The 25,255-nt window shown below is 40.9% G+C and overlaps 1 protein-coding gene across 34 annotated transcripts in view; it reads left to right on the forward strand.

Annotated features, from left to right (window-relative positions):
- ZNF740 (zinc finger protein 740) overlaps window positions 1-22,443 on the forward strand; it is a 75,826-nt gene extending 53,383 nt beyond the window's left edge. For 33 of the 34 annotated variants that reach the window (XM_040340642.1, XM_040340641.1, XM_040340650.1 and 30 more), the window contains 5 exons: window positions 2,552-2,628; window positions 13,677-13,739; window positions 17,373-17,440; window positions 17,520-17,638; window positions 20,750-22,443. In XM_040340642.1, the coding sequence (XP_040196576.1) occupies window positions 2,552-2,628; window positions 13,677-13,739; window positions 17,373-17,440; window positions 17,520-17,638; window positions 20,750-20,827 (405 nt within the window). In that variant the 3' untranslated portion in view covers window positions 20,828-22,443. The remainder of the gene's footprint in view (window positions 1-2,551; window positions 2,629-13,676; window positions 13,740-17,372; window positions 17,441-17,519; window positions 17,639-20,749) is intronic. The other variant, XM_040340676.1, reaches the window with a different exon arrangement.
- The last annotated feature ends 2,812 nt before the right edge of the window (window positions 22,444-25,255 follow it).

Consider the following 25,255-nt stretch of genomic DNA (forward strand, 5'->3'; position numbering starts at 1 on the left):
TATTGAACCAAAAACCAGAAAAAAGTCCCTGGCCCTTTCCAAAAAATGCACAGATGTGAACTGCATCCATAGGAAACCATGTTAAATGGACTGTAGAGTGTTTCTACAAAACGAAAATGCGCTACAAAATGCATAGGTGTAAACCGTGCCTTAACCACTTCAGCCCCGGACCATTTTGCTGGTCAATGACCGGGCCACTTTTTGCGATTCGGCACTGCGTTGCTTTAACTGACAATCGTGCGACGTGGCTCCCAAACAAAATTGTCGTCCTTTTTTTCCCACAAACAGCTTTCTTTTGGTGGCATTTGATCACCTCTGCCTTTTTTTTTTTTTTTTCGCTATAAACAAAAATAGAGCGACAATTTAAAAAAAAAATAAAATTTTTTTTGCTGTAATAAATATCTCCCCAAAAATATATAAAACATATATTTTTTCCTCAGTTTAGGCCGATACATATTCTTCTACATATTTTTCGTAAAAAAAAAAAAAACGCAATAAGCATTTGGTTTGCGTGAAAGTTATAGCATCTACAAAATAGGGGATAGATTTATGGCTTTTTTTTTTTTTTTACTGGTAATGGCGTCGATCAGCGTGTGTGTGTTTGTTTGTTTTTTTTAATCGGTACTGCGACTTTGACGGACACATTTTTGGGACATTGGCATTTTTATAGCGATCAGTGCTATAAAAATGCATTGATTACTGTAAAAATGTCACTGGCAGGGAAGGGGTTAACACTAGTAGGCGAGGAAGGGGTTAATTATGTTTCCTGTGTGTGTGCTAACTGAAGGGGGGTGGGACTGACTAGGGGAAAGGACAGATCGCTGTTCATCCATTGTATGGAAATGCGATCAGTCATTTCTCACCCTGAAAGGACCGGGAGCTGTGTGTTTACACACACAGCTCCCGGTTCTTGCTCTGTAACGAGCGATCGCGGGTGCATGGCGGTGATCGCGCCCACCAGGCACGCGCATCGGCACCAGTGGCGAGCGGGGGGGGGGTGCGCGCGCGCCCCTAGTGGCTGAAATGCAAAATCACGTTCTATTACGTGATTTTGCACAGCCGAGCAGAATTTTTATAAATGCCACTTTACCAAGTGGTAAAGAAGCCGTCCATTTATATGGAAGGGAGGATATTGTTTTAAAATGAGATTGTGATGGGAAAGCACTGTTTGCATAAAGTAAATTGAGACTCTAGTGTTTGAGCTGAAGGTTTTCTTCCCTGTTTCATGCCTTCAAAACTATGGCATAACTAAGACACTGAGGCAACAAGCAAGTTCTATTTTTAGGTATAAGAGATTATAAATGGTCTTTTAGTGATTATTTCTTTTAGAATCTGTAAATATCATTTAAACGGCCTTCCTATGGGACTGTTTGATTCAGGCGATGGTCATTTTGTGTGACGGAAAACCAGTATCCTGGTAAAAACGCAACCCATTGCCCTGTACACGCAATCGTAATTTCCGATGGTATAAAATCCGATGGAATTTTCCGTCTGAATTCCTTTCATTCCTTGCATACATACTGTCGGACCGATTTTTGACCATCCAATTTTTCTCTGTCGGAGTTCCACACAGACGATCCGAATAACCGATAGGATTTTTTTCCATCCTAAAAAAATAAAACATGTTCTATTTCTAATAGAACGGAAAAAAGTCAGATGGGGCCCACACACGGTCGGAATATCCGAAATTCTGTCAGACTTTTTTCATCAAATTTCGATTGTGTGTACAAGGCATTAGTGTATACCTAATGACATTTAAACTTTAACAATGGCTGTCATTTATATTTGCTTTTGAAGGAACAGACACAGTTTGTGTAAACTTAAAAAAAAAAGAATCATGATTTTCATAGAAGAAGCAAGAAAAACACTAGGGGAAAAATAAATGAAAGAAAGAAAGAAAAATTGCAGTACTCGCCTCCAACCTGTAGCTGTTCTCATCAGCTGCCTCCAGCCTTCCAGGTTGAATGATGTACCTCGTCATTCAACCCACTTCCTTTTGAGCGTAGTACGTCATTACGTTTAAGGATTGTCCTCCCAGTGGAGGAAAAGAGGAATGACGCATGGCTTTGCTGGCCCAGCCAAAAGGCCATTGGAAAACGTTTGTGTGAGGGAACTGTGCCAGCACCTGGAGTCCTGGTGTGCTATGCTTCTTTTAAAGCGTGCATAATTCCCATGATTTTTATTTTATTATTTTTGGCTACAAAAGTTACTTTTTATTGGCTTTTCATTTTATCCTGATGAAAAAATCAACTGCTTTGGGTTCTTGCAAGGTGTACAAATTTCCCACTTCTAAATGCTAATCAAGTTGAATTATTTGACACAAGATTTAGAGTATTGCTTGCATGTCCACTGATTGTATTTACATAATAACTTTTATTGGACTAAGCCTGTCATTTTAGATGAGAACTATTCTAAATTTACACCAGCAGTGTAAAATTCTGCTCAGACTTTTGTGCAGGTAGCTGCTACGGTTTGGTATTCTGTTTCATCAACTTGTTAATAATCTAATCTGTTTCCTTCACATAATCTGTGTTTCTTTTCCTTTTGGAAGGCCTTTTCAAGGACGGACAGACTTCTGAAACATAAGCGGATGTGTCAAGGATGCCACACCAACATTGCCGAGTCAGAGTATGTGTTGTAATGTATACATTTCTACTGGACGCCATGTTCTCTACATCAAACGTTGCTTCTCTTACTCAGGAGTCTTGTCCTGCTATTTCCAGCATCTGAAAAGGCTAACCCAAAGCAAGGGGACTTGTAATAAAGTGACAAACATACAATATGCTCCTTATCTGCATTATATCACAATAAGTAAACAATTGCCTATGGTTAGAGACCATAGATGTAGTTCTAAGAATGATTTAAAATGGAACCAGCTCCAGACCACTCTGAATGAACATCTAACGGTCACCTTCAGGAAGTGTATATTCTTGTTTATTACATACACACTTCTGATTGAAACAATGGCAGTCTAAGATTATCATAATATCCAAATATGTTTCTTTTCACTGACAGTTATAAACTCTCTTAATTTTTTTACAAATAACCACGTAGTGAGAGAGGCATTTAAAGACACTGGATGTACTCAAAATTCCGGCGATTCACGAGAAAGATTAAAAGACATTAAGAACTCTGTACTAAGCCAAATACTGTGTACGGAATATTTTTTCAGTGGAAACACTTATTTTTTTTATTTTTTTTTTATACTTGGAGACTATTGATCTTTTTTTTCCCCCAATGTCCAACAGTAGTGGGATATTGTTTTATGATGACTGTATAAAATGATTGAAGTTTTTAGTGGGAATGACTAGTGTTTCTACTTGTAAATTTTAGACTTTTCTGCACTTTTATCAGTTACTGTATATATTATGTCTTGCGCATAAGTGAGATTGTTAAAATCTGTTTTCCAAAAAGGATCTACTGTATATTTTTTAACATACTAAGCATTTGTAAATAGTATACTGCATTGCAGTCATTCATTGATAATTGCTACTATCCATTGTGTTCTCAGCAGGAACTTGGACATTGCTGAGAAAAATATGAAGACTGTTATTGCTGTTCCCTTTCTGAAAATTATTTTTACCTGGCTATAACACTGATCCTCTGTCTTTTTATATGTTCCAAGTTACTGACCCTGAACTAATATACCGATCGGTCAGGACTCCTAATCTGCTGACTTGTTCTGGATTAATGACTCAAAATACTGAAGCTTAAAGGCGATGTATAGCCAAAGCTAGTTTGGCTGTACTTCACCTGTGGATCACAGGAGTGCAATTCGTTTTGCTCTCCTGTGACGCGTTTTCAGCAGAGAGTGGGCTGAAGTCCGCTCTATGCCGATGTTAGTCCTGGCACCGCCTCAAAGTCTGGATTTGCCAGGTGCCTGGACTGACACCAGGCTCAGCCCCTCATCGAGCCGCTGAGAGCCTGAGCTAGCTGTCCCGCCCCCTCCACAGCCCAGCGCTCCAATAAGCAAGGAGAGAGCTGTGACTGACAGTTTCTGCTCACAGATCTTTGAAAACCGAGTGATCGGCGCTGTTCAATCACTCGGTTCTCAGTGTAGAGGCGCCGGTGGACAGATGCAGCATCGGCCTGATGCTGCATCCACCTAGGTAAGTATTAATACGGAAAACAAAAATCCGACTTGTTCATTCCCCGACTTAGTTGCGGTAGGTGGTACACTTTGGGGGTGGGTCAGCACGCCCTGTGTCCTTTGACCTCTGGGAACCGGCTTCCGGACCTTTGGGGGAGGTCCCTGTTCCAATTCCTGAGTCCTAGCCATATTCTTCAATGGGAAACCCTAACCCCTACACGACGGCCTGGCAATTGGCTTCTACAGACTGGGAAGTCACCAATTGCAGTCCCCATGTGAGTGAAGGTTTCTTTTAAAAATATCATACCTGTCACATTTATAAATTTCTAATCTTAAGCCCAAAATTAATGAGTTTAGATCCACCATTCTCAACCTTTTGTATGTCGGAAAAACCCTAAAATTATTTTAGGTCCGAAGTCCCTGCTAAAACCAATTTTTCAGGGACCATTGGGAAAAATTCCCATTATTTGGTGGTCAGTTTGAAGACAGCTCCCTTAAAGCAGCTGAAAAGATGATTGGTGTTATGCTGCTGGCTCTGCCAATCGATGTTCACCCTGGGACTAGGCAGGCACAATCAAATTTAAGATAATTAAAGCCATAGCTCATGGCACCCCTGGCAACCTCTGAAGGAACCCCGGTTGAGAGAGACTGGTCTAGATCACGAATGCTACACGCATACTGCCCTTATAAAATGCATAATCATTTTGTTTCTTGTGAATTCAAAGTGTTTTTCTGTACTTACTGAACTCCACATGGATGCCTAAATGTATTTGACGAGGTCGTGTCCTAGTTTCAAAAAACGGAGCACCCGCCAAAGCTCAGTGTAAGAATTAGATCTTTCTCAATTGTTCATCATTGTACATGGACTGAGCATTCATAAGGTTATGTTGCTGCCTTTGGGAGATTGGAAAAAAACCTGTAAGGAATGAATGAGTAACTTGTATAGCGCTACAAACGCTAACTAAATTGCCTCAAGGTGCTTTTGCAGCCTGTGTCTTCAGAAGAGAGGAGAGAGAGCTTCAGTGGAAAAGCACAGATCAGGTTGAACTGATCCCATAGAGTGACCAGAGCATCCACTGCTAGCACCAAGTATGTTGTTATACCTGAATGCCAGGAGGTCAATGGCTGAAGGCTAGATGGTTTTCTTCCAAGCGGATGTCCGCTGGTAGACGTTCCATAGCAAGGGTCCTTGGACTGCGAATCTTTGTTCCTTTTAATTTGTAGCGGGTCTTGGGAAACTTGGTATAACCCCTCCCACTCCCAGCATGCCCCTGTTTTTTTGCTTGTATACTAGGAGACTGGAGAACTTTTTCTTCCAAGAGGAGAAAAACGTTCTTCGTTTTTTATCAATGTTCCCCCCACATCTAGTAAGTTTCTTCAGGTGCTGCAGAGCCAGGAGGGGGTTATTTTGCAGAGAAAAAGAAAAGGCTGGGCCAGCCAATAATGTGTATTTTGGCATTGGCCTCTGTGTAAGGTGCTTGCCTACATGTTGCAGGGGAGACGAGCGGTTTGGGCCACTCTGCTTACATACGTGTGCCATTTTTTTTATTTTTTTTTTCCTGTGAGCAATGCAGGTCTCATTGCACTCCCATCATCTCCTTTGTATCTTCGTGGGTTCTCTGATCCTCTTGATGCTACCTGCTGTCTTACAAGTGACCTTATCACAGAGGGCATTACCATTCTGCTCCAGCAGAAAATGTACCCTTGTGGGCAATCTCTCGCTCTGTACTAGGCCTGACAAATGATAGTGCAAGTGCAGCAGTCCTAAGGCTTATGATCCACTAACCTTTCCAGGGAGTCTTGCAGTGTCCAACTCCAAAGGACCATACACAAATAGACTGATCCCTGCCTAAATTGCAACACTCCTCTGGGTCTTTAACCCCTTCAGGAATTAACCCTCCAATATTCTCTAATGAAGAATTCTCGGCTATTATGAGTTTATGGGTAGAATTGCAGCCATGAAAGCTGACTGAAAATGCAGAGGCTGCAGCGGTTTCCATGCCTTCTCCTCCAGAGCCCGTCTCTGAATTGAGGTTGAACAGGATTGTACAATGTCTTTCTTTTGAGGATTTTGTATGCGAGTCGTTGCAGTCTGCAGATACTACAAAACTTAAGGGATAGCAATTTGGTCCTTATTGACACTGGGATTTGAACCTACCAGCGTTGGCTACACTTGAAGCAAAACTACAGCAATCAATTCAAGTTTCAAAACCGTTACATTCCTGGCAATTGTTACATTTGTTGTGCTCTTAATCAAACTATCAAATGGCTGGTGTCACAACTGATCACATGTGCAGCGTCCTGGCAGTTGAAGGTCAAACAGAGGCCAAGATGGCAGCTTCCTTTCTCTTAAAATTATAGAATGTTTTAGTTCTGCATTAAATCGACTAGCCCAGGTTCTCTAAAATGGTCCCAACCTGTTAAGAATTTTCAGTGCATTCTCTATTGCATCCAGACTTGGGTAAAATTTCACGTTCCAGCACTAACCATCCTGCAAATCTGGCAGGCAAACCTTCTTTAGCTGCCAACATCTGGACTCCGGAGACTGTTCTCCTCACCAAGTGTTGCATGTTGGGCCGTCAGCCATTGACCTCCTGGCATCCAGGTGCAACAACATACTTGGCCCTCGCAGTGGATGCTCTGGTCACTCTGTGGGATCAGTTCAACCTGATCTGTGCTTTTCCACTGAAGCACTCTCCTCGCTTACTGTGCATGTTTTAGATGGAGGGCATTCCAATGATTCTCATTGCACTGAACTAGCCCAGGAGGATGTGGTATTCAAACTTTGTCAGACACCTGGCAGACGCGCCGTCTGCTCTCCCAGATCTCCTGGATATTCTGTCCCAAGAGCTGGTTTTCCACTCTACTTTGCTGTTGCTGGCTTTCATTGTTTGGCTGTTGAAACCAAGGTCCTCAGTAAAGAGGCTATCAAATGTGTTCATCCCCGTATTTTCCCCAGCCTAGCTTTGAGCACCATCAAGGGTCAAATCTTAGCCTTAGCAGTACTTTTGGTTATAAAGTACATGCCTCTTGGTTAAAGCCTTGGTACAGGATGTTTCTCACATTGTTCCTCCTGTGTTCTTTGGTGACTCGGTTGGATATCAACCTGGTTTTTGTCTATTCAAAGATAACCATTTGAGCCTTTTAGAGAGATTTCTCTGTCTGTCCTTTCTTGTTGCCATTGTTCTGTGAGGTGAGTTTTGAGTTGGTGGCCTTAACCTGCAAAGAAATCTTTTATGTGCTACACAAGGACAGTAGCCCAGGGCTTTTTTTTTAAGATTTCTTTCCATTGGCTGAATGTGGTACTTGTGCTGTTAGAATGTCTCTTAGCTACCTCTTCCTTTCAACAGTCGGACTCTGTCGTTCCTGAAGGTCTTCATAGGGGACAGATGTTTTCTTGTTCCATTATTGCTAGGTAGATTCTACAGCTCATCATTTTAAACTTATGACCTAAATGGCAAGGTTCCATCTTTCCTGGTCAAACACACTCCAGTAATTCAGATACTGCTTCATAGTTTTTTCAGCGTCAGGAATCTGCTTCTTAGATTTGTTCTACCAGGTGGATATTAAAGTCTCAGAAGATGCCAGCTTCAGTCGTAAAGTTCCTTAGGAGGCCACATCTCTGATCTGTTTTTTTGTTTTTGGTCTGTTCGCCTTTGTTCTGTTGCCAACCCTCAGTTGGACTGCTTTGGACATCCCCATGTACCTGAATACTCTTGCTGTGTGTCCCGTAATGTACAATTAAATTAACAGAATTTTAGGCTTACCATAAAATTGTTTATTTGGAATACATTGAGACAGTTTTCTAGCTCTGTTCCAATGATCCACTCCTACTTGCTTGGTAAACATCGATGATTACTGGGCAGAACAGGCACCCAACTGCTATTGCTGTTTATAAATGGCACTGGGTGAATGAGCCTCTGATCCATACCCCAGTAGAAAAGGGGTTAATGTACTTTTTTGCAGCAAGTCAAAAATCCTATCTTATTGAATTTCTCAGTACGCATCACCAAAGTGTTAATTCATAGCTTAATTTGCACACACAGGTGCAGATGGTTTCACAAGGATTCCTGGTGAGGAACTGCAACCAGCCTCTGTATTTTATATCTTTCTATTTATGATGACCTATTCTAGAATGTAAAGCTCTGTAATGTACTAAACTGTTTGAAATTTAGCTGGTTCATCAGGGACCAGATTAATTTTAATCAGTGTGTTGCCATATCTGACAGAAGCTGATAATTAGATCGACTTTTGTCGAAAAAACATGTTGGACTGCTTTTGTTCAGCAGCTGCAATCGGTCAACTGCTGCTGCCGATCAGTGTATTCCAGTGTTTCTCAATTCCAGTCCTCAGGCCCCCCCAACAGGTCAGGTTTTCAGGATTTCCCTCAGATGAAAAGGCTGTGGTGATTACTAAGGCAGTGAAACTGATCAAATCACCTGTGCAAAATAATGGAAATCCTGAAAACCTGACCTGTTGGGGGGGCCTGAGGACTGGAATTGAGAAACACTGGTGTATTCTGACAGCATTGTGTCCCTTTGTCAGAATGCAAAGTCCAGTCAGGGGATCTCCATCCACCTTGTTTTTGTGGGTGGGGGAATCTGTTCGCTTTTTATTTTTTGTTCACTCGCTGGGGAAATTAAATTTATATCAGTTATACAATATTGTGGTGTTTATGGAAATTAGGAGAATTGTGATTGCCAAATTGGTATTTAGTAAACTTATAGAAAATATTTTGTGTATATAATACAAATTATTAATTTGCCATAGGCTATAAAACATTTTGGTACTTATCCTACCCAACAGTGAAACTACACTGCTGGATGAAGTTGGATATAATAAACACTACAGATTCTTACCATGGGGCCTCAATGCCAAGTTGCATTGCAGATACCAATTTGGATTTTGGAGTAGGAGCAGGACTACCATTTACCATTACTTGAGAGCTACAATGTTAGAGGTGGCATATTTAACACATATAATAGCTATAGTGCCTTGAAAGTATTCATACCTCCTAGAAATTTTCCACATTGTGTCATGTTACAGCCAAAATCCTAAATGTATTTTATTGGGGTTTTATGTGATGGACCAACACAAAGTGGCACATAATTGTGAAATGAAAATGATGGCTTTAAATATTTTTTTACAAATATTTGAAAAGTGTAATGTGCATTTGTGTGCAGCCCCCTTTACTCTAATACCCCTAACTAAAATCTAGTGGAGCCAATTCACTTGAGAAGTCACCTAATAAATAGTCCACCTGTGTGTAATTTACTCTTAGTATAAATATAGCTGTTCTATGAAGCCCTCAGTGGTTTGTCAGAGAACCTTAGTGAACAAACGGCATCACGAAGGCCAAGGAACACACCAGACAGGTCAGGGAAAGTTGTGGAGAAGTTTAAAGCAGGGTTAGGTTATTAAAAAAAAAAATATCCCAAGCTTTGAACATCTCATGGCGCACTGTTCAATCCATCGTCCAAAAATGGAATGAATGTGGTGCAACTACAAACCTACCAAGACATGGCTGTCCACCTAAACTGACAGGTTGGGCAAGGAGAGCATTAATCGGAGAAGCAAACAAGGATAGCTCTGAAGGAGCTGCAGAGATCCACAGCTCAGGTGGGAGAATCTGTCCACTGGACAACCATTAGTCTATAGCTGGCCATACACCATACAATTTTCTTACTCTATATCTTTTTAGATTTACCTTCAACTATGTAGTGCAAGGACCTGTCTGATTGCATACAAATTGAAAGTGTTTAGGTTTGACCTCATGTTATATCATTTTGGTAAATCTAAAGGAAAGTTGTACAAGAAAATTGTATAATGTATGTCCAGCCTTACTCACCACAATTCTGGTGTTTATGGAAGAGTGGCAAGAAGAAAGCCATTGTAATCCATTTATCATTTTCCTTCCACTTCACAAATATGTGCCACTTTGTGTTGGTCTATCAGTGATTCTCAAACTGTGTGCTGCGTGAGATTTGCAGGTGTGCCGTGGGAGTTTTAAAAATATTTAAAATCGCTAGCAGTTTGAAACCTTGAACATATTCAAAAAATAAATGGTAAATCAATGTCGCAAAAGTTAACATATATAAAAATGCAATCTCTATATGTCTGTCATATATTGGTTCCTTTCGTAATTTAAGACTTGTGTGATATCTCGGGAGCACTCAATGGCTCTAATTTGTATTATTATAGAGACTGTTCCATTCCAACGTTGATGCTTATAAATAGTTTAATTGTTTAGCGATGGAGAAATACTTAATCAAGTCTGGAACTCAGAAAGAGGAACTGTTAAATGAAAAGCAAGGAAGCAAGCGAAAGTACAAAGAAGATTATAATCACGTCAATCTGATTTGCTCTCAAAAGCAAGCACATCCTTCACATTACCTTTTTAAAGTGAAATCTCTTTCTCTTTTTTTTTTTTTGCAAAACAAAGTTTGAGAAACACTGGATCACATAAAATCCTAAAAAATATACATTTACTTTTTTGGGTAGAACATGACAGTGTGGAAAATTGCAAGGGGTATGAATACTTTTTTAAAGGCACTGTATGTTTGTTCTAACTCTTTTCAAAAGCTCTTGATGAATGGCAACATTTTTTGTAGAAGCTTATAAATTAGGCTATCTGAGATTAAAACAAGTAAAAGTATTTAAAAAATATTTAAATGCTAAACTTTTTTTTTTTTTTTGTTTGTTTTTTTCCCTATCAAACTTCTTTGGTTTATTTTTAACACATACCGATTTACGAGTGCTAATCATAAGAAGCAGGGGTTGGTTGCAATATACCGGCAGTATTTTAATTTTGGTTTTGGGGAAATAGTTTGTCATGTATGGAAAAGCCTGGTTACGGGTCTGCATGAGTGCAAAGTAAAATGCATTACTAATTTTTTTTTTTTTTTTTTTTATGTTTCATGTACAACTGAAAACCATCTCTCTAGAAATCCATAGACTTGTGATTGTCTTTTTTTTTTTTTTTTACTTTTTTTTATTTTAGTGGTATTCATTTTTTTTTTTTTCTTCATCTGTGTAAACATTTAAAAAACCCCTTAGAAACTTTGGTTAATGCAATAAGGTCACCACAGGCATGTCCTTGCGTAAAGATTCTGTGAATTTTTGTCAGATCAATAACGCAGCACTGATGACGGGCACTACTAAATGCTTACTCCGATATACTGTATATCTATAATTTTAGTTTATTTTACAAAATTGCATTTTTTACTTTCTAAAAAAGGTTACTCTTAATGATATGTTAGAAATTGCAGTAAATGGAGAATAGTTGGTACAGTACGTAAACTAGTATTAAACCCAAAAACAAGTACAGTATTTATTTGCAGCTTACTAATTCTTAAATGTTATGGCTGCGTTCATTTTTTAGGTTTGCTTTCTTTTATTTCTAGGAAGTTGCTTTTTTAACAAAGCAAGTTCTCCTGCAAATGTATCAGTCAGAGGGTTCCTCCTTTTTTTATTTTTTTTTGTGTAAAACCTTTATCCCAAAAGAAAGTTATTGCTTGCAACTGTTTGTGTAATTTGTTTGTGTGAGCTGAAGTTTGCTTTAAAGTGGTGTAAGCCTAGGTTTACATTGGAGCGATTTGTCATGTGATTTGAGAGATCAAATTGCATGACAAGTCACAGCCTATTGGAGGCAATGGCACGGTTCCTATCGGTGCAATACCGATTTTTGCGGCGCTGCACCGATTTGCAAAAATAGTTCCTGCACTACTTTTTGCTGATTTCAGGTGCGACTTCAGTAGACATCTGTGTATGAAGCCACACAGATGTCTATCAAGTTGCACCTGAAATCTTGCTGAGCTTGTTACTTTGAAATCGCGCTACTTCAAGTGAAGTAGCGCAATTTCAAAGTAGCATCAATGTGAACCAGGGCTAAATCTGATTCATGAAATCTGACCTGGGCACGTTTTATCTGTAGTGTTTTCTTATCTCTTGCCAACGATCTGAGTGCTGTGTCTTTCTGCTGTTGGATTAGCAGAGAGCTTGTCTATTCACACTGTAGCTCTGCATGCTTATTTGTTCCTCTACCTATGTGGAGGGGGGTGGGGGGGGGTGTGCCTATCGTCCAATCAGCTGTTACACAGTGTAAGCACAGACTCCACACCCACTGCTGAATGACGAAGAAAGATTTTGTAACAAAATGTGCACTTTCTAAAGAATGTAGAAAGGGAAAGGTCACAGATATACATGTAAAACTTATGTAGGGAGATTTTTTTTTCATCTCCTGTGTATCATCTGAGGCAGTTTACTTCACTGGATATAGGAGAGGGTTTAAATCCACTTTAAATTTGTAGTCCATCTAACACTCTCCCTTCTCTAGACTGACAATGCTGCTGTCTAAAGTTGTCCCTGAGCTCATTCAGAGTGTGGGCACTTTATTGCAGGAGGTGTGTTGCTGGCCTCAACAGGTGGAAAAAAAAAATGAATGCAGCCACTACGTCTAAGGATTGGTACGCTGCAAAATATCAAAATATTTTCCGGTTTAATGCAGCTTGAAAGTGTATGTCATCTTTTCTTGCTTTCTATTTCCCTATTGAGGAGATTCATCTCTCTATTTATACTAGTGTCTTCATAAAAGTGAAAATTGGCAAGAGGGGAACTCCTCCCTTTGGGAGATTTCTTCCAATTTCCTGTAGAGTTCCTAGCATGGAAACACTAATGAGTTGTGGTGATTTTTTTTCTTGTTTTTAAGTGGGGTCTATTGTATATAATGGACGTGTTTTTTTTTTATTTTTTTATTTTTTATGGAATATAATAAAAAGTAAATCTTTAAAATGTTGTTCCTGTATGGCAAATTTATTCTAGGGGGAGGTTTATATAAAGTCCCAATCCTTGTTTGTAAACTAAATTTATGGGGATGTGGTGCTGATCTTCAACTGAGCTCGTGTTCGTGTTTTTTTTTTTTTTTTTATAGGATGAAAAGCAAAGATACATTTTTCCCAATATTACACATACTGCAAAAAAAAAAAAAAAACTGGCATGGATTTTAACTCTTCCCTGCTCCTTTCAACACTAAATATGGTTATAGATACTTTTGTTTTGGTCGTTTTTTTCTTTTCTTTTTTTATCTTCTTTTTTTCTTTTCCTGGGGCTGTCCAGCACCAGTCGTCAAGGGCCACAAACCACACAAGTTGTTGGACTGACAGTGTTGCTTGGAAATCCACATATTACTGTCAGTTACATTGTAAATGTCCTTTTCTTAAATATAACCATTACGTGGAAATGTAGTCACTGGATGTGTTTTTATATTCTACTTAAATTCGAGAGCCGTTACTGTTTTTTTTGCTCACTCCAATTTTTCCAAATTTAACTTTACTGATCCTGGCCACGCAAATTGCAATCAAAATAATGTTGTGCCCCTGCCCCAGTGATGTCACATATACCCTGAGCTGTTAGTGTGAACATTAATGTACACAGGGTGCCAGAGCTCTGAGAGCAGGTGAAGGGAGTATGGCCAGAAAACCATGACACAATTGTGTTTTAAAGGAATGGTGAACTCTGAGCAGCCTTGCTAATGTTATTTTTCTAGGAATAGAGACCCTTTCAAGTCATTATTCTCTGTTAATTACAGAAATCCTAAGGCTGTGGGAGGAACTTGGCCCTTGAAGACTGAGTTGGACAACACTAATATAAGGTATTTTTGAATGGCGATAGGTTACTTTACTACTTTAACATTCATTGAGGTCTATTTTTAGTTTTTAGGAGAGATAGGGTTGTCCTACCTGGTTGGTATTTTTTTTTTTTTTTTAATATGCATTTCTAGAGTTGTCGGGGCAATCCCAGTTTCCCTGTTAACTGTAGCTGTACATTACTTTGTATAATCTGACTCTACTTGCAGCCAGTGTGTGTAGAATATTTTAATAAACTTGTGAATTCTTTACATAATGTTTCAGATGTGTTTTTCTGTTGCAAGTTGATTCAGTTAGAAAATGCAATTTATGTGATAAAAGCTTAAAGCAAATAATGCTTGATGGTATCTATTAGGGATGTACCGATACCAATACTAGTATCGGTACCGATACCAAGCATTTCCCCGAGTACTTGTACTCGGGGGGAAATGCTCCGATGCCTCAGCCGATACCTGGGCAGGCAGGGGAGTTGCAAGTCTTTCCCCCGTGCTCCGTGCTGTCGTCTTTCCCCCGTGCTCCGTGCTGTCGTCTTTCCCCCGTGCTCCGTGCTGTCGTCTTTCCCCCGTGCTCCGTGCTGTCGTCTTTCCCCCGTGCTCCGTGCTGTCGTCTTTCCCCCGTGCTCCGTGCTGTCGTCTTTCCCCCGTGCTCCGTGCTGTCGTCTTTCCCCCGTGCTCCGTGCTGTCGTCTTTCCCCCGTGCTCCGTGCTGTCGTCTTTCCCCAGTGCTCCGTGCTGTCGTCTTTCCCCCGTGCTCCGTGCTGTCGTCTTTCCCCCGTGCTCCGTGCTGTCGTCTTTCCCCCGTGCTCCGTGCTGTCGTCTTTCCCCCCCTCTCCTCTGTGCTGTCGTCTTTCCCCCCCTCTCCTCTGTGCTGTCGTCTTTCCCCCCCTCTCCTCTGTGCTGTCGTCTTTCCCCCCTCTCCTCTGTGCTGTCGTCTTTCCCCCCCTCTCCTCTGTGCTGTCGTCTTTCCCCCCCTCTCCTCTGTGCTGTCGTCTTTCCCCCCCTCTCCTCTGTGCTGTCGTCTTTCCCCCCCTCTCCTCTGTGCTGTCGTCTTTCCCCCCCCCCTCTCCTCCGTGCTGTCGTCTTTCCCCCCCCCCTCTCCTCCGTGCTGTCGTCTTTTCCCCCCCCCCTCTCCTCCGTGCTGTCGTCTTTCCCCCCCCCCCTCTCCTCCGTGCTGTCGTCTTTCCCCCCCCCCCTCTCCTCCGTGCTGTCGTCTTTTCCCCCCCCCCTCTCCTCCGTGCTGTCGTCTTTTCCCCCCCTCTCCTCCGTGCTGTCGTCTTTTCCCCCCCTCTCCTCCGTGCTGTCGTCTTCCCCCCCCCCCTCTCCTCCGTGCTGTCGTCTTTCCCCCCCCCTCTCCTCCGTGCTGTCGTCTTTCCCCCCCCCCTCTCCTCCGTGCTGTCGTCTTTCCCCCCCCCCCCTCTCTTCCGTGCTGTCGTCTTTCCCCCCCCCCCCTCTCCTCCGTGCTGTCGTCTTCCCCCCCCCCCCTCTCCTCCGTGCTGTCGTCTTCCCCCCCCCCCCTCTCCTCCGTGCTGTCGTCTTTCCCCCCCCCCCCTCTCCTCCGTGCTGTCGTCTTTCCCCCCCCCCCCCCTCCTCCGTGCTGTCGTCTTTCCCCCCCCCCTCTCCTCCGTGCTGTCGTCTTTCCCCCCCCCCCTCTCCTCCGTGCTGTCGTCTTCCCCCCCCCCCTCTCCTCCGTGCTGTCGTCTTTCCCCCCCTCTCCTCCGTGCTGTCGTCTTTCCCCCCCCTCTCCCCCGTGCTGTCGTCTTTCCCCCCCTCCCCCCGTGCTCTGTGCTGTCTCCCCCCCCCCCCCATGCTAGAGAGCGGAGGTAGGAGCCGCTAAACCCGGCTCCTACCTTTTCAGAATGAACAGAGTCAGTGATCACTGACTCTGTCCTTTCATATAACTGAAACATCGTAACCTGTGTTTACGATGCTTCAGTTTATGAATGGAGAGGAGCTTCCCTCCATTCATTTCAGCTGACACTGCAGAGAAAGGGACTGTGTCCCTTTCTCTGTCTTAAAGGGGAGATGTCAGAGGTATGTTAAGACCCCTGATATCTCTCCAAAGACCCCCCAACAGGGCTGATTTAAAAAAAAAAAAAAAGTTGCAATAATTTTTTTTTTTAAATAAAAAAAACACACTGACAATTCACCCCCCCCCCCTAAAAACTAAAAAAATCACTAAAAAATTTTTTTTTTTAAAAAGGTGTCACGTATTAAAAAACATCTATAGTTATAGGAGCCGTAGTAAAAAAAAAAAAAAAACTACATGCAAGGTAAAGGCATAATGTACTAGTAGGCATCGCATACTAGTACGTAATAAGAGACTTTCCTTAAAAATAAGCCTTCCAGGGGCGCGCTGTCATCGCTGCAGAGGCCTTCATCTTTTCTTGGTCTTCCTTCTGGGTTGGCGGGCTGCTGCCGTTTGAATGGCTGAGCTGTGATGTCACTCCCGCATCACAGGTATGCTGTTCCTACAGAGCGCAAGTACCAGTGACGTCACCGCCTGCTCCTTTCTGAAAAATCTCATCCTAAAAGGTGCACGTTTTTAAGAGATCATCTTTTTGCCTACAGGTAAGCTTTATTATAAGCAATACCTGTAGGTATATATAAACTTTGAGATCCATCAATCTGCTTCTCTTGAACAGGGTTGTTGGAAAATATTACTTTGATTTAGGAGTCTCGCTGTGGGAATCCAATGACACAGGGGGGAGGATTCCCCCATTCACAATAAATGTGTGGATGGAGGCGTCAGTTCAGTTTTTTTTTTTCTTCTTTTTTTTTTTTTTTTCATTCAGCTAGCTGCTGAATGGAAAAAACTGAGCCATGTATGGCCAGTTTAAGTGAATGGCAAACAGAAGGCCTGGTTAGGTAGGATAGGTCTCTAGTATCTAAGGTCCATAAAGACATGGATGAGCGAGTTTGGGTGGAGGAATATGACTGGCCTGCACAGAATCCTGATTTCAACCCAATAGAACACCTTTGGGATGAATTAATGCACTTCTGGAGGAATCGTCAAACATTCCCATAGACACACTCCTAAACCCTGCAGACAGCCTTCCCAGAAGAGTTGAAGCTGTTATAGCGGCAAAGGATGGGCCAACTCAATATTGAACCCTACGGACTAAGTGCATGTAAGGGCAGGCGTCCCAATACTTTTGTCAATATAGTGTATTTGCCTAATAAACCCAAATTAAATTTGCTGCCACCAATGCCCACATTAACCTCTAATGGAGATTTTCAACACACCAACTGACACTGCTAGTTTTGCCAAGCAAAATCAGGAGAGTTCTGAAATACTTTTGTAGCATCTAATCTTTACAGGTATGATCCAGAGGATAAATACCTCCCAAAACACCATATCTTGCATTAATAATCCATAAATTTGAGTTTTTTTTCTGCTTTCTGTGGTCTTGCACTGTATGCCATGGATGTAGAACAAAATTATGCCTGTAATTAAGGGTTTTAAAACTGAATTTCACTAGTTGGTAAAATTCTTTGCTTCTCTATCCCGTGAATATTTGTGGTCTATTTATTCCTAGTATGGCATAGAAACATATCACAGTGGTCCTAGAAAGAACTGCAAGCCTAATATGGAACACTTTCAAGCAAACTTACCAGGCGTATTTGTATGTATATATTTTAGGTCTGGTGCAAGTTTACCTTCATACTCACCGGGTTACCATGTTGACAGAGACATGTTCATTAGCACAGGTAAGCCATGGTCACATAGTCCAGGATCACTGTTTTATTAGCAAAGGTATCTTCAGTATGGCTGCCTGTTATGTTGTAGGAGAGCGCCCCTTTGAGTGTGACATGTGCGACATGAAGTTTGTTCAGAAGTATCATCTGGACAGGCACAGACGGGTCCATAGCGGGGAGAAACCGTTCCAATGTGATCGATGTAAGCAGGTATGTCCATATATTTTTTTTTTATATTTTTTTTTTTCGTTCGGTCGGTCTAAGCCTGGTGTATGCGTTTTTTCAAATTGCAATTTGCGGTTTCCTGGGATTTGCACTTCTCACAGAGGATGTGCAGACCTGAAATGAATTTCCTTTTGATCTTGGTGTTAAAGCGTAACTCCACTTTTGTTAAGGAAAAAAATCCCCCTCTTGGTAATCTATGTACATTACAAGGATTTTAACAAACTTTGTTGCAGATTCCTACTTTTTTTTTGTTCTGAAGAAATGACTGTGCCCTAGAGTAAGTCTAATAGGAGTGGTTTCATACTCCAACAATCAGCTGCTTTAGAATTGGGCTCTGGGGAAAGTTTCAGGGTCTGCATCCTTTTAGGCGTTATTTCCTATTGGGAGTATCTTGCCAAAAATTAAATTTTTGCTGTAGGGGATGCCTAAAATCTGATTTGTATCTTAGTGCAGACTTCTGGGAAAATCAGTGAGCCAATCACATAAGCAGGAAATTTTTCTAAAGGGGTGTTCTGTATGCACCTGATTTTAGTAAATCAGCCCCTGTGTTCCCTTAAAGGGTCACTAAAGGAATTATATATTTTTTTTTTTTGCTGAAATGACTGTTTACAGGGTATAGAGACATAAAAGTTAACTGATTCCTTTTAAAAATGATTACAAATAGATAAAAAATCAATCATATAATGTGCCTGTAGGTTAGTTTCACTTTTAAACTGGTTTCATGTTCCTGTGAACTAGAGACACACAGAACAAAAACAAACAAATCCAGGGCAGTGTTTTGTTTTTAAAATAATCTGATTGGTTCTGTTAAGTTTTAGACACACAGTAATGACAGCTTAGACCTACAGTGAAAAGCTCCCAGTAGTACAATGGTCATAAGGAAAAAGACAACCAGGAAGTGTGGAGATCACAGAAGAATTTCAGCCACTTCAAAGCAAAAACGAACAATAAGGACATGAAACAAGCACTGCAGTAAGGTAAAGGAAGCTATTTAGCTAAAAAAAAAAAAATTCCTTTAAAGTCGAATTCCTGCTTGACACAAACAAGCCTTAAAAATGCTCCCCCCCCCCCCCTCATATTGCTTATGCTGACTAACTCATGTAGAATATAGTTTGATTACAATTGCCCTTAGGTGGTAATCGACACCATTAATAACAAGTGTGCCACGTCCTAGTAATGAGTAGATTGAAAACAAAATGTGGAAAAAATTGACTTTGTAGGCACGTATATAAAATAAACATTTTTAATGTTTCACAATTGTGATATGTAAATAGACAACTGTATCTAAAAATAGAATACAAAAAGTGAAAAATAAATACAATATACTGGTCACGTGGTAAGTCCCAGGGAGACAAATTCAATATTTGTGATCAACTTGCTGCGATGGTGTCTATAAAATAGATGCCCATGCCAAGTAGAAAAATCTCTTTGGTATACCTTCCAGGGGATTCACAGAAGGAATAAAATGAAGCTCTACATGTTTCGCGATACGTAGGATCGCTTCCTCAGGAGCTTCTGGATTGTAAAAAAGATTAAGATCAAGTCCAATGACATATTTGTTAAAAACATAATCACCAAACACGTATATGTGAAACGCTCACCAAAATATTGATGCCAGTAATAAGTGTTTACATTTGTAGTATTTGTGAACACTTATTACTGGCATCAATATTTTGGTGAGCGTTTCACATATACGTGTTTGGTGATTATGTTTTTAACAAATATATGTCGTTGGACTTGACTATTTAATTAAAATAAATATTTTTTACAATCCAGAAGCTCCTGAGGAAGTGATCCTACGTATCGTGAAACATGTAGAGCTTCATTTTATTCCTTCTGTGGATCCTGTGGAAGGTATACCAAGGAGATTTTTCTACTTGGCATGGGCATCTATTTTATAGACACCATCGCAGCAAGTTGATCACAAATATTTAATTTGTCTCCCTGGGACTTACCACGTGACCAGTATATTGTATTATATATTTTTCACTTTTTGTATTCTATTTTTAGATACAGTTGTCTATTTACATATCACAATTGTGAAACATTAAAAATGTTATATTTTATATACGTGCCTACAAAGTAAATTTTTTCCACATTTTGTTTTTGACCAACTCATATAATCTGGCTATGCTGACTAACTCGTGTAATCTGGCTTCCCTGTGTCAGCCAGTGGCGGCTGTATTGGAGAGCAGGGGACGCCAACAAGGCATGGCATAGTAGCCTATGCGTGATGTCACAACTCCAGGCTTCACAAGCTGTTGTTGGCTTTCTCTCCTCTCCAGCCGCTGCTGGGCGATGAGATCACATGACTGGAAAAAAAGCGGACTGAAAATCAGTAAGTGTATATAGAAGGATTATAGGGAGTAATCTGTATAGATAGATCTATCTATCTATCTATCTATCTATCTTTTACACAGGTTAGTCAGCATAGCTGTTAGGAGGGGACAATTTTTCAAGGCTAGTTAGGTTTTAGCTGGAATCCCACTTTAATGGGGTTGTAAAGGAATTATTTTTTTTTTTTTCATAATAAGCATCCTTTACCTGCAGACATTCCTCTTTTCACTTCCTCATTGTTCGTTTTTGCTCAGAAGTTGCTCTATTTCTTCTCTGTTCTGTTCACTTCCTGCTTGTCTGATTTTACTGACCGCCGTGAAGGGAGGCTTTACTGCGATGGTCAGTAACGTGCTCGCCCCCTCCTGGGAACTACATATGTGTGCGGCAGGACGCTCTCTACGTGTTAGACTTCAAGGAGGTGTGAATTACTGGGCGTGCCGCAATTCATACTGGGAAATGTAGTTCTTACATGAACGAACAATGCAAACCAGGAAGTGAATGAGAGAACAGAAACTAGAATGCTGGAGGTGATATAGATGAAGGAATTTAATAGGTATTTACTTGTTTTTTTTTTTTAACAGAATCATTACACTATTCTGTCTGTCTACCTTGCAGACATTAATTTTAGGCAAAACATTTTTTTTAGTGACCCTTTAAGACATGTTTTTCACCATATATCTAGTATTCTCTTGAATGTTTAGTTGTGGTTACTGTTTGATTAATCACAATTTGCTATTTTTTTTTTTTTTCCTCTCTAAGGCTTTTTCAAGGACGGACAGACTCCTGAGACACAAGAGGCTGTGCCAGGGCAACCGTCCACCGAATGCCGACATATAGCTGGTTATGTAGCTTGTGGTTTTACCTGTCCATTCAGTGTCCAGAATTTTTGTTCACTCAGGACATAATTCCACCAGTACTAAATCCCAGTTCTTGAGAGAATTATCTAAAGGGACAGATGACTGATAATTGGGGAGAGGGCATTTTATCTGTGATACAACATTCTTATTGAACGGAAGTCTAGATGACTGAATTTATACTGCAGTCTTGTCCAGCCATAAATGGAAGAGTGAAAGTGAAAAAATGAAACCAAGGACTATTTGTGCTTATTCAGGTAAGTATTTTCCGCAACACTGGCGGAAAAAAAGTTGGACATTGATGTTGAGCACAAATACATGGAGATTTCCGAGCTGAACTAATATATTATTAGTATATAACTTTACAGATAAATGATATCCCTAGGTTTTAAAGGTGGCTATACATTTAGGTCAGACCACCTACTGCACATTGGCCAGTCTGAAATCAAATCTATTTTCACAGGATATGTGTAATATCCAGGCCTCGCCCACCCAGGGTGATATTCTAGATCCGTGATGGTGAACCTTGGCACCCCAGATTTTTTGGAACTACATTTAACTACACTGAAGAGTGCATGAGCATCATGGGAAATATAGTTCCAAAACATCTGGGGTGCCAAGGTTCGCCATCACTGTTCTGGATCATCAGGGGAACAGTATGGAAATGGTTGTAAAAATCAAAGGCCGAACTGTTTTTCTATAAATGTTTACATCAATCTGTTAAATCACATATTCTTTCTTGTCGAGATGAACCAATGTCCTGTAAAGGTCATCACTTAAGAAAAAAAAAGGTGCAAGAATTACTTGCCGGCAGCAGCTTTGGTTTTACTCCCTAACCAAAATACACACTTGAATGACAGCTATTCTAAAAGTGCTCTCTGGACATTGGTGAACATTAAATGGTTAATTGGACCAAGCTGGAACCATTTCCTTTACCAAGACATGCATCAGCTCTCTGCACTGTGTGTAGCCTGAGCTATGTACAGTATACAGCTCTGGCAGCAGGACGGAGATGCTGTTTATTCAGCACACACATCCCTGCTATATCTGTAAAATGGTCAATTTGAGCCAAATAAACTAAAGTTCACTAAAACCTAGAGATCAGCCTTAAAGTGGTATTAAACCCAAAAGCAAACCTTTCTTTATTGCAGTTTACCAGTTCTTAGATGTGATGGCTGCATTTGTTTCTTTAATTTTTTAGGCTTTCTTTCTGTTATTTTTAACAGAACAAGCTCTCATGTAAATGTAGCCATTAGAGTGTGGAGACAAACCATTTACTACTGATGGGGGTGCTCACAACGATCAGCTTTTATTTGTTAATGTAAAACCTTTATCCCAAAAGTAAACAACTGTTGCAGTATCTGCTTGTGTAACTGCAGTGTGAGCTCGAGTTTGGCTTCAGTTTGTTGGGTGGGCTAGCACATTTAGATAAACTTGCACTTTCCTCCCTCCAGACTCACAGTTCAGCTGTTGAGAGGTGCCCCTTCATCCAGAATGGAGGCAATCTAATACTAAAGGTGTATTACTGGCCAAATCACCAGGTGAAAACAGGTGGAAAAAAGCCTACAGAAAATGAATGCAGCCACCACATCTAATGATTGGCAAGCTGCAATATGTTAGTTTTTGTTTTGTGCTTAAAGTGGATGTAAACCCTCCATATTAACCAGTGAAATGAACAGCCTCAGATGATAGAGATGAACCAAATTTTCCTACATAATTTTTACATGTATATCTGCTGTCTTCACATTTATATACTGTTTAGAATGTTCAGATCGTGTTAGGAGATTTTCTCTTCCTGGAATGTGATGTCTGGGCATACAGCCAAGATGGCTAAAATTGCTGATTGAGGAAAGGCACACACCCCCCTCTCATCATAGGCAGAAACTCTCAGAGGTGTTTTGTAACAGGGCCAGCTCCCTGCTAATCTATTTATAGCAACCTCCCTGACAAATGTCAGGGTAGTGTCAGAGAATTTGTCAGGAGTTATCAGGCTGATAACAGAGGAACAGGTCAGGAGTGACTGGACTTCTCTCTTTGAAGAGAGATGACAAAATACTGCAGATATGTGCACAGCTCAAATGTTATGAATTGGGTTTACATCCACTTTAATACTGCTTTAAGCTTCAGCACTTTGTAGTTATGGAGGTTGCCTGTCTTCTCCTGCTTCCACACATATTCCTATTGGCCAGTCAGGCAGTCCATTAATATGATGGACCAATAGGTACCTGCTAGAAGCTTTAACGTGCAAGTGGCATTTTAATGTGAAGTAAAGCAGTGGAAAGTCAAATGGTGGTTTCTGTAGCAACCAATCAGACGTGTCAAACAAGAAATGGAATATATTGCAACTTACCAATCCCTAGATGTGGTAGCTGCATTGGCCTTCTTTTTAATTTTTTTGGGGTCTTTTTTTATTTTTTTTTGACCTGGTGATCTGGCCAGTAACACACCTCCTGTATTAGTCCCCTCCTCATTCTGGATAAATGAGCACAGCAGAATTGTCAGTGTGGGGGGAGAGGAGTGTAAGATGTACTAGCAGATTTGAATCTGCAATGTGAGATGGAGTTTGGCCTAAATTTGTTAGTTACACAAGCAGCTACATTTTTTTTATTTAATTTTTTGTTTTGGATAAAAGTTTTTGTAAGAACCCCTGTCAGTGCTAAATTGCCTGATCACCAGATGAAATAAAGGAGAGCCTAAAAAAATAACAGTCCTCACATCTAAAGCCCCGTACACATAGGCCGAATGTTCAGGGGACGTTTACCGATACAAAAAATACCAGCCGACATTCTGCCCGCGTGTGTCGGTCTGTCTGACAGAAGCAGGCCTTTGGAAAACCAGCAGCCCAATGACTTCCGATCAGCGCTCTCAGCCAATAACAGAGATCGCTGATCGGATGGTTCTGGTGGGGGGGCCGTCCCCCTATCGGAACACAACAGCTCAGTGGGGGAGATCGCTGAACTAACCTCGCAATGGGGTTCCTGACCGGAGCTGTCAGGACTAGTGTGTGTGCCCGGCTTTAGAATTGGTGAGTTGCAGTATAATGTTTTGCTTTAAAACCACATTAACATGGCATTGTCTTCTTAATAAATCCTTTAGCCTGCTGGTACTATCAAAAAATCTTTACTTTCCCTTTCCTCTGTTGTCCCCTGCAATAATCGACTTGTTCAAAATACTTTCCTTTTTATTAATTATGCAAATACTGTACAAGGCCGAGGTGTCTATTTTGTCTATAATCATGTAACTGTTTTAATATTTTGTCACACATTTCATAGTTATTTTATGTATTTGGACCAAGAAGATTTCACACAATAGATAATTGCCTGTTTTATGTTTTTAGTGTATTATACCTTAGGTATGTTTCTGTTTTTTGTTTTTATATTTTTTTCCCCCCTAAATTTGGGGCAATACAATGTTAAAATTGTAGTTCTGGAAGGAAGAACTGTAGGCAGTTTTGAATATTTTTTTTTTTTTTTTTTTGTTCCTATGCCACCGTAGCTCAATTTCTGTCCATTTTATAGGTTCAACCGCTCTAAGATGGAGCTAGGAACAAAATAAAAAAGGACATATATGATGCTGCCTCTTATGGTTACAGTCGTTTTTGTTTTTCTGAGTCCCCTAATATAATAGTTTTGTTACCTGTTGATCCTGCTAAGTGATTCAGTCCCCCCCCCCCCCCCACACACACACTTCCTGTAACAGAGTGGGGTCCATTATGCAGTGAAATCTCACAGCAGCATTTCCACCCTGGGCTAAATGAAGCTGAACTCCAGGCAGATGTAAAATCCTCACATTAATTAATGTCTGTGTTCATTACAACCCAAGCAAATGTTTAAATGCAAGCAGTGCTTACCTAAATCTGATTTAGTATGAGCCTCTTGTTGCACCCTGTATGCAGAGCTCAGACTGGGAAAGAGAGGACCACATGTAACCAGTCCATTGTGCTGTACTGCTTATGGGTTAACAAGGTAGGGGGGGAGAGAAGCATGACAGAAAGATGAGCTCATCAGTCTTCTGCTTCTTTTTTCACTGTCCAGTCACAGGGTGGGGGAGGAACAATAAGGCGCAGTTAACATATATGTTGATTAAAATGCGTTTTGAAACGCATCGATTCGCATTACATGTGAACCGAACTGACTTTCTATGGAGCTGGTTCACATATGTCCAGGCCGGCCGCAGTCCAAGTCCTGTGCATTTTTCAGTTCAGGTGCGTGTTCAAGTGTCGCACGCTATAAAAATCTGCACCTGTATCGCACCTTAACTAGTGAACGAAACCGCACCGGACTCCTTTAAACATAAAACACAACCGTGCCCAAACTAAAGTGAACCAACCCTAATTGTAAGTGTAATTGCAGTGTCCTGAGTCTCCCTGAAAACTCATAAAAGGGGAACTCACCCAGAAACAAACGTCTCT

This window comes from Rana temporaria, chromosome 2 (genome assembly GCF_905171775.1).
Source record: "Rana temporaria chromosome 2, aRanTem1.1, whole genome shotgun sequence".
NCBI classification, from domain to species: Eukaryota; Metazoa; Chordata; class Amphibia; order Anura; family Ranidae; genus Rana; species Rana temporaria.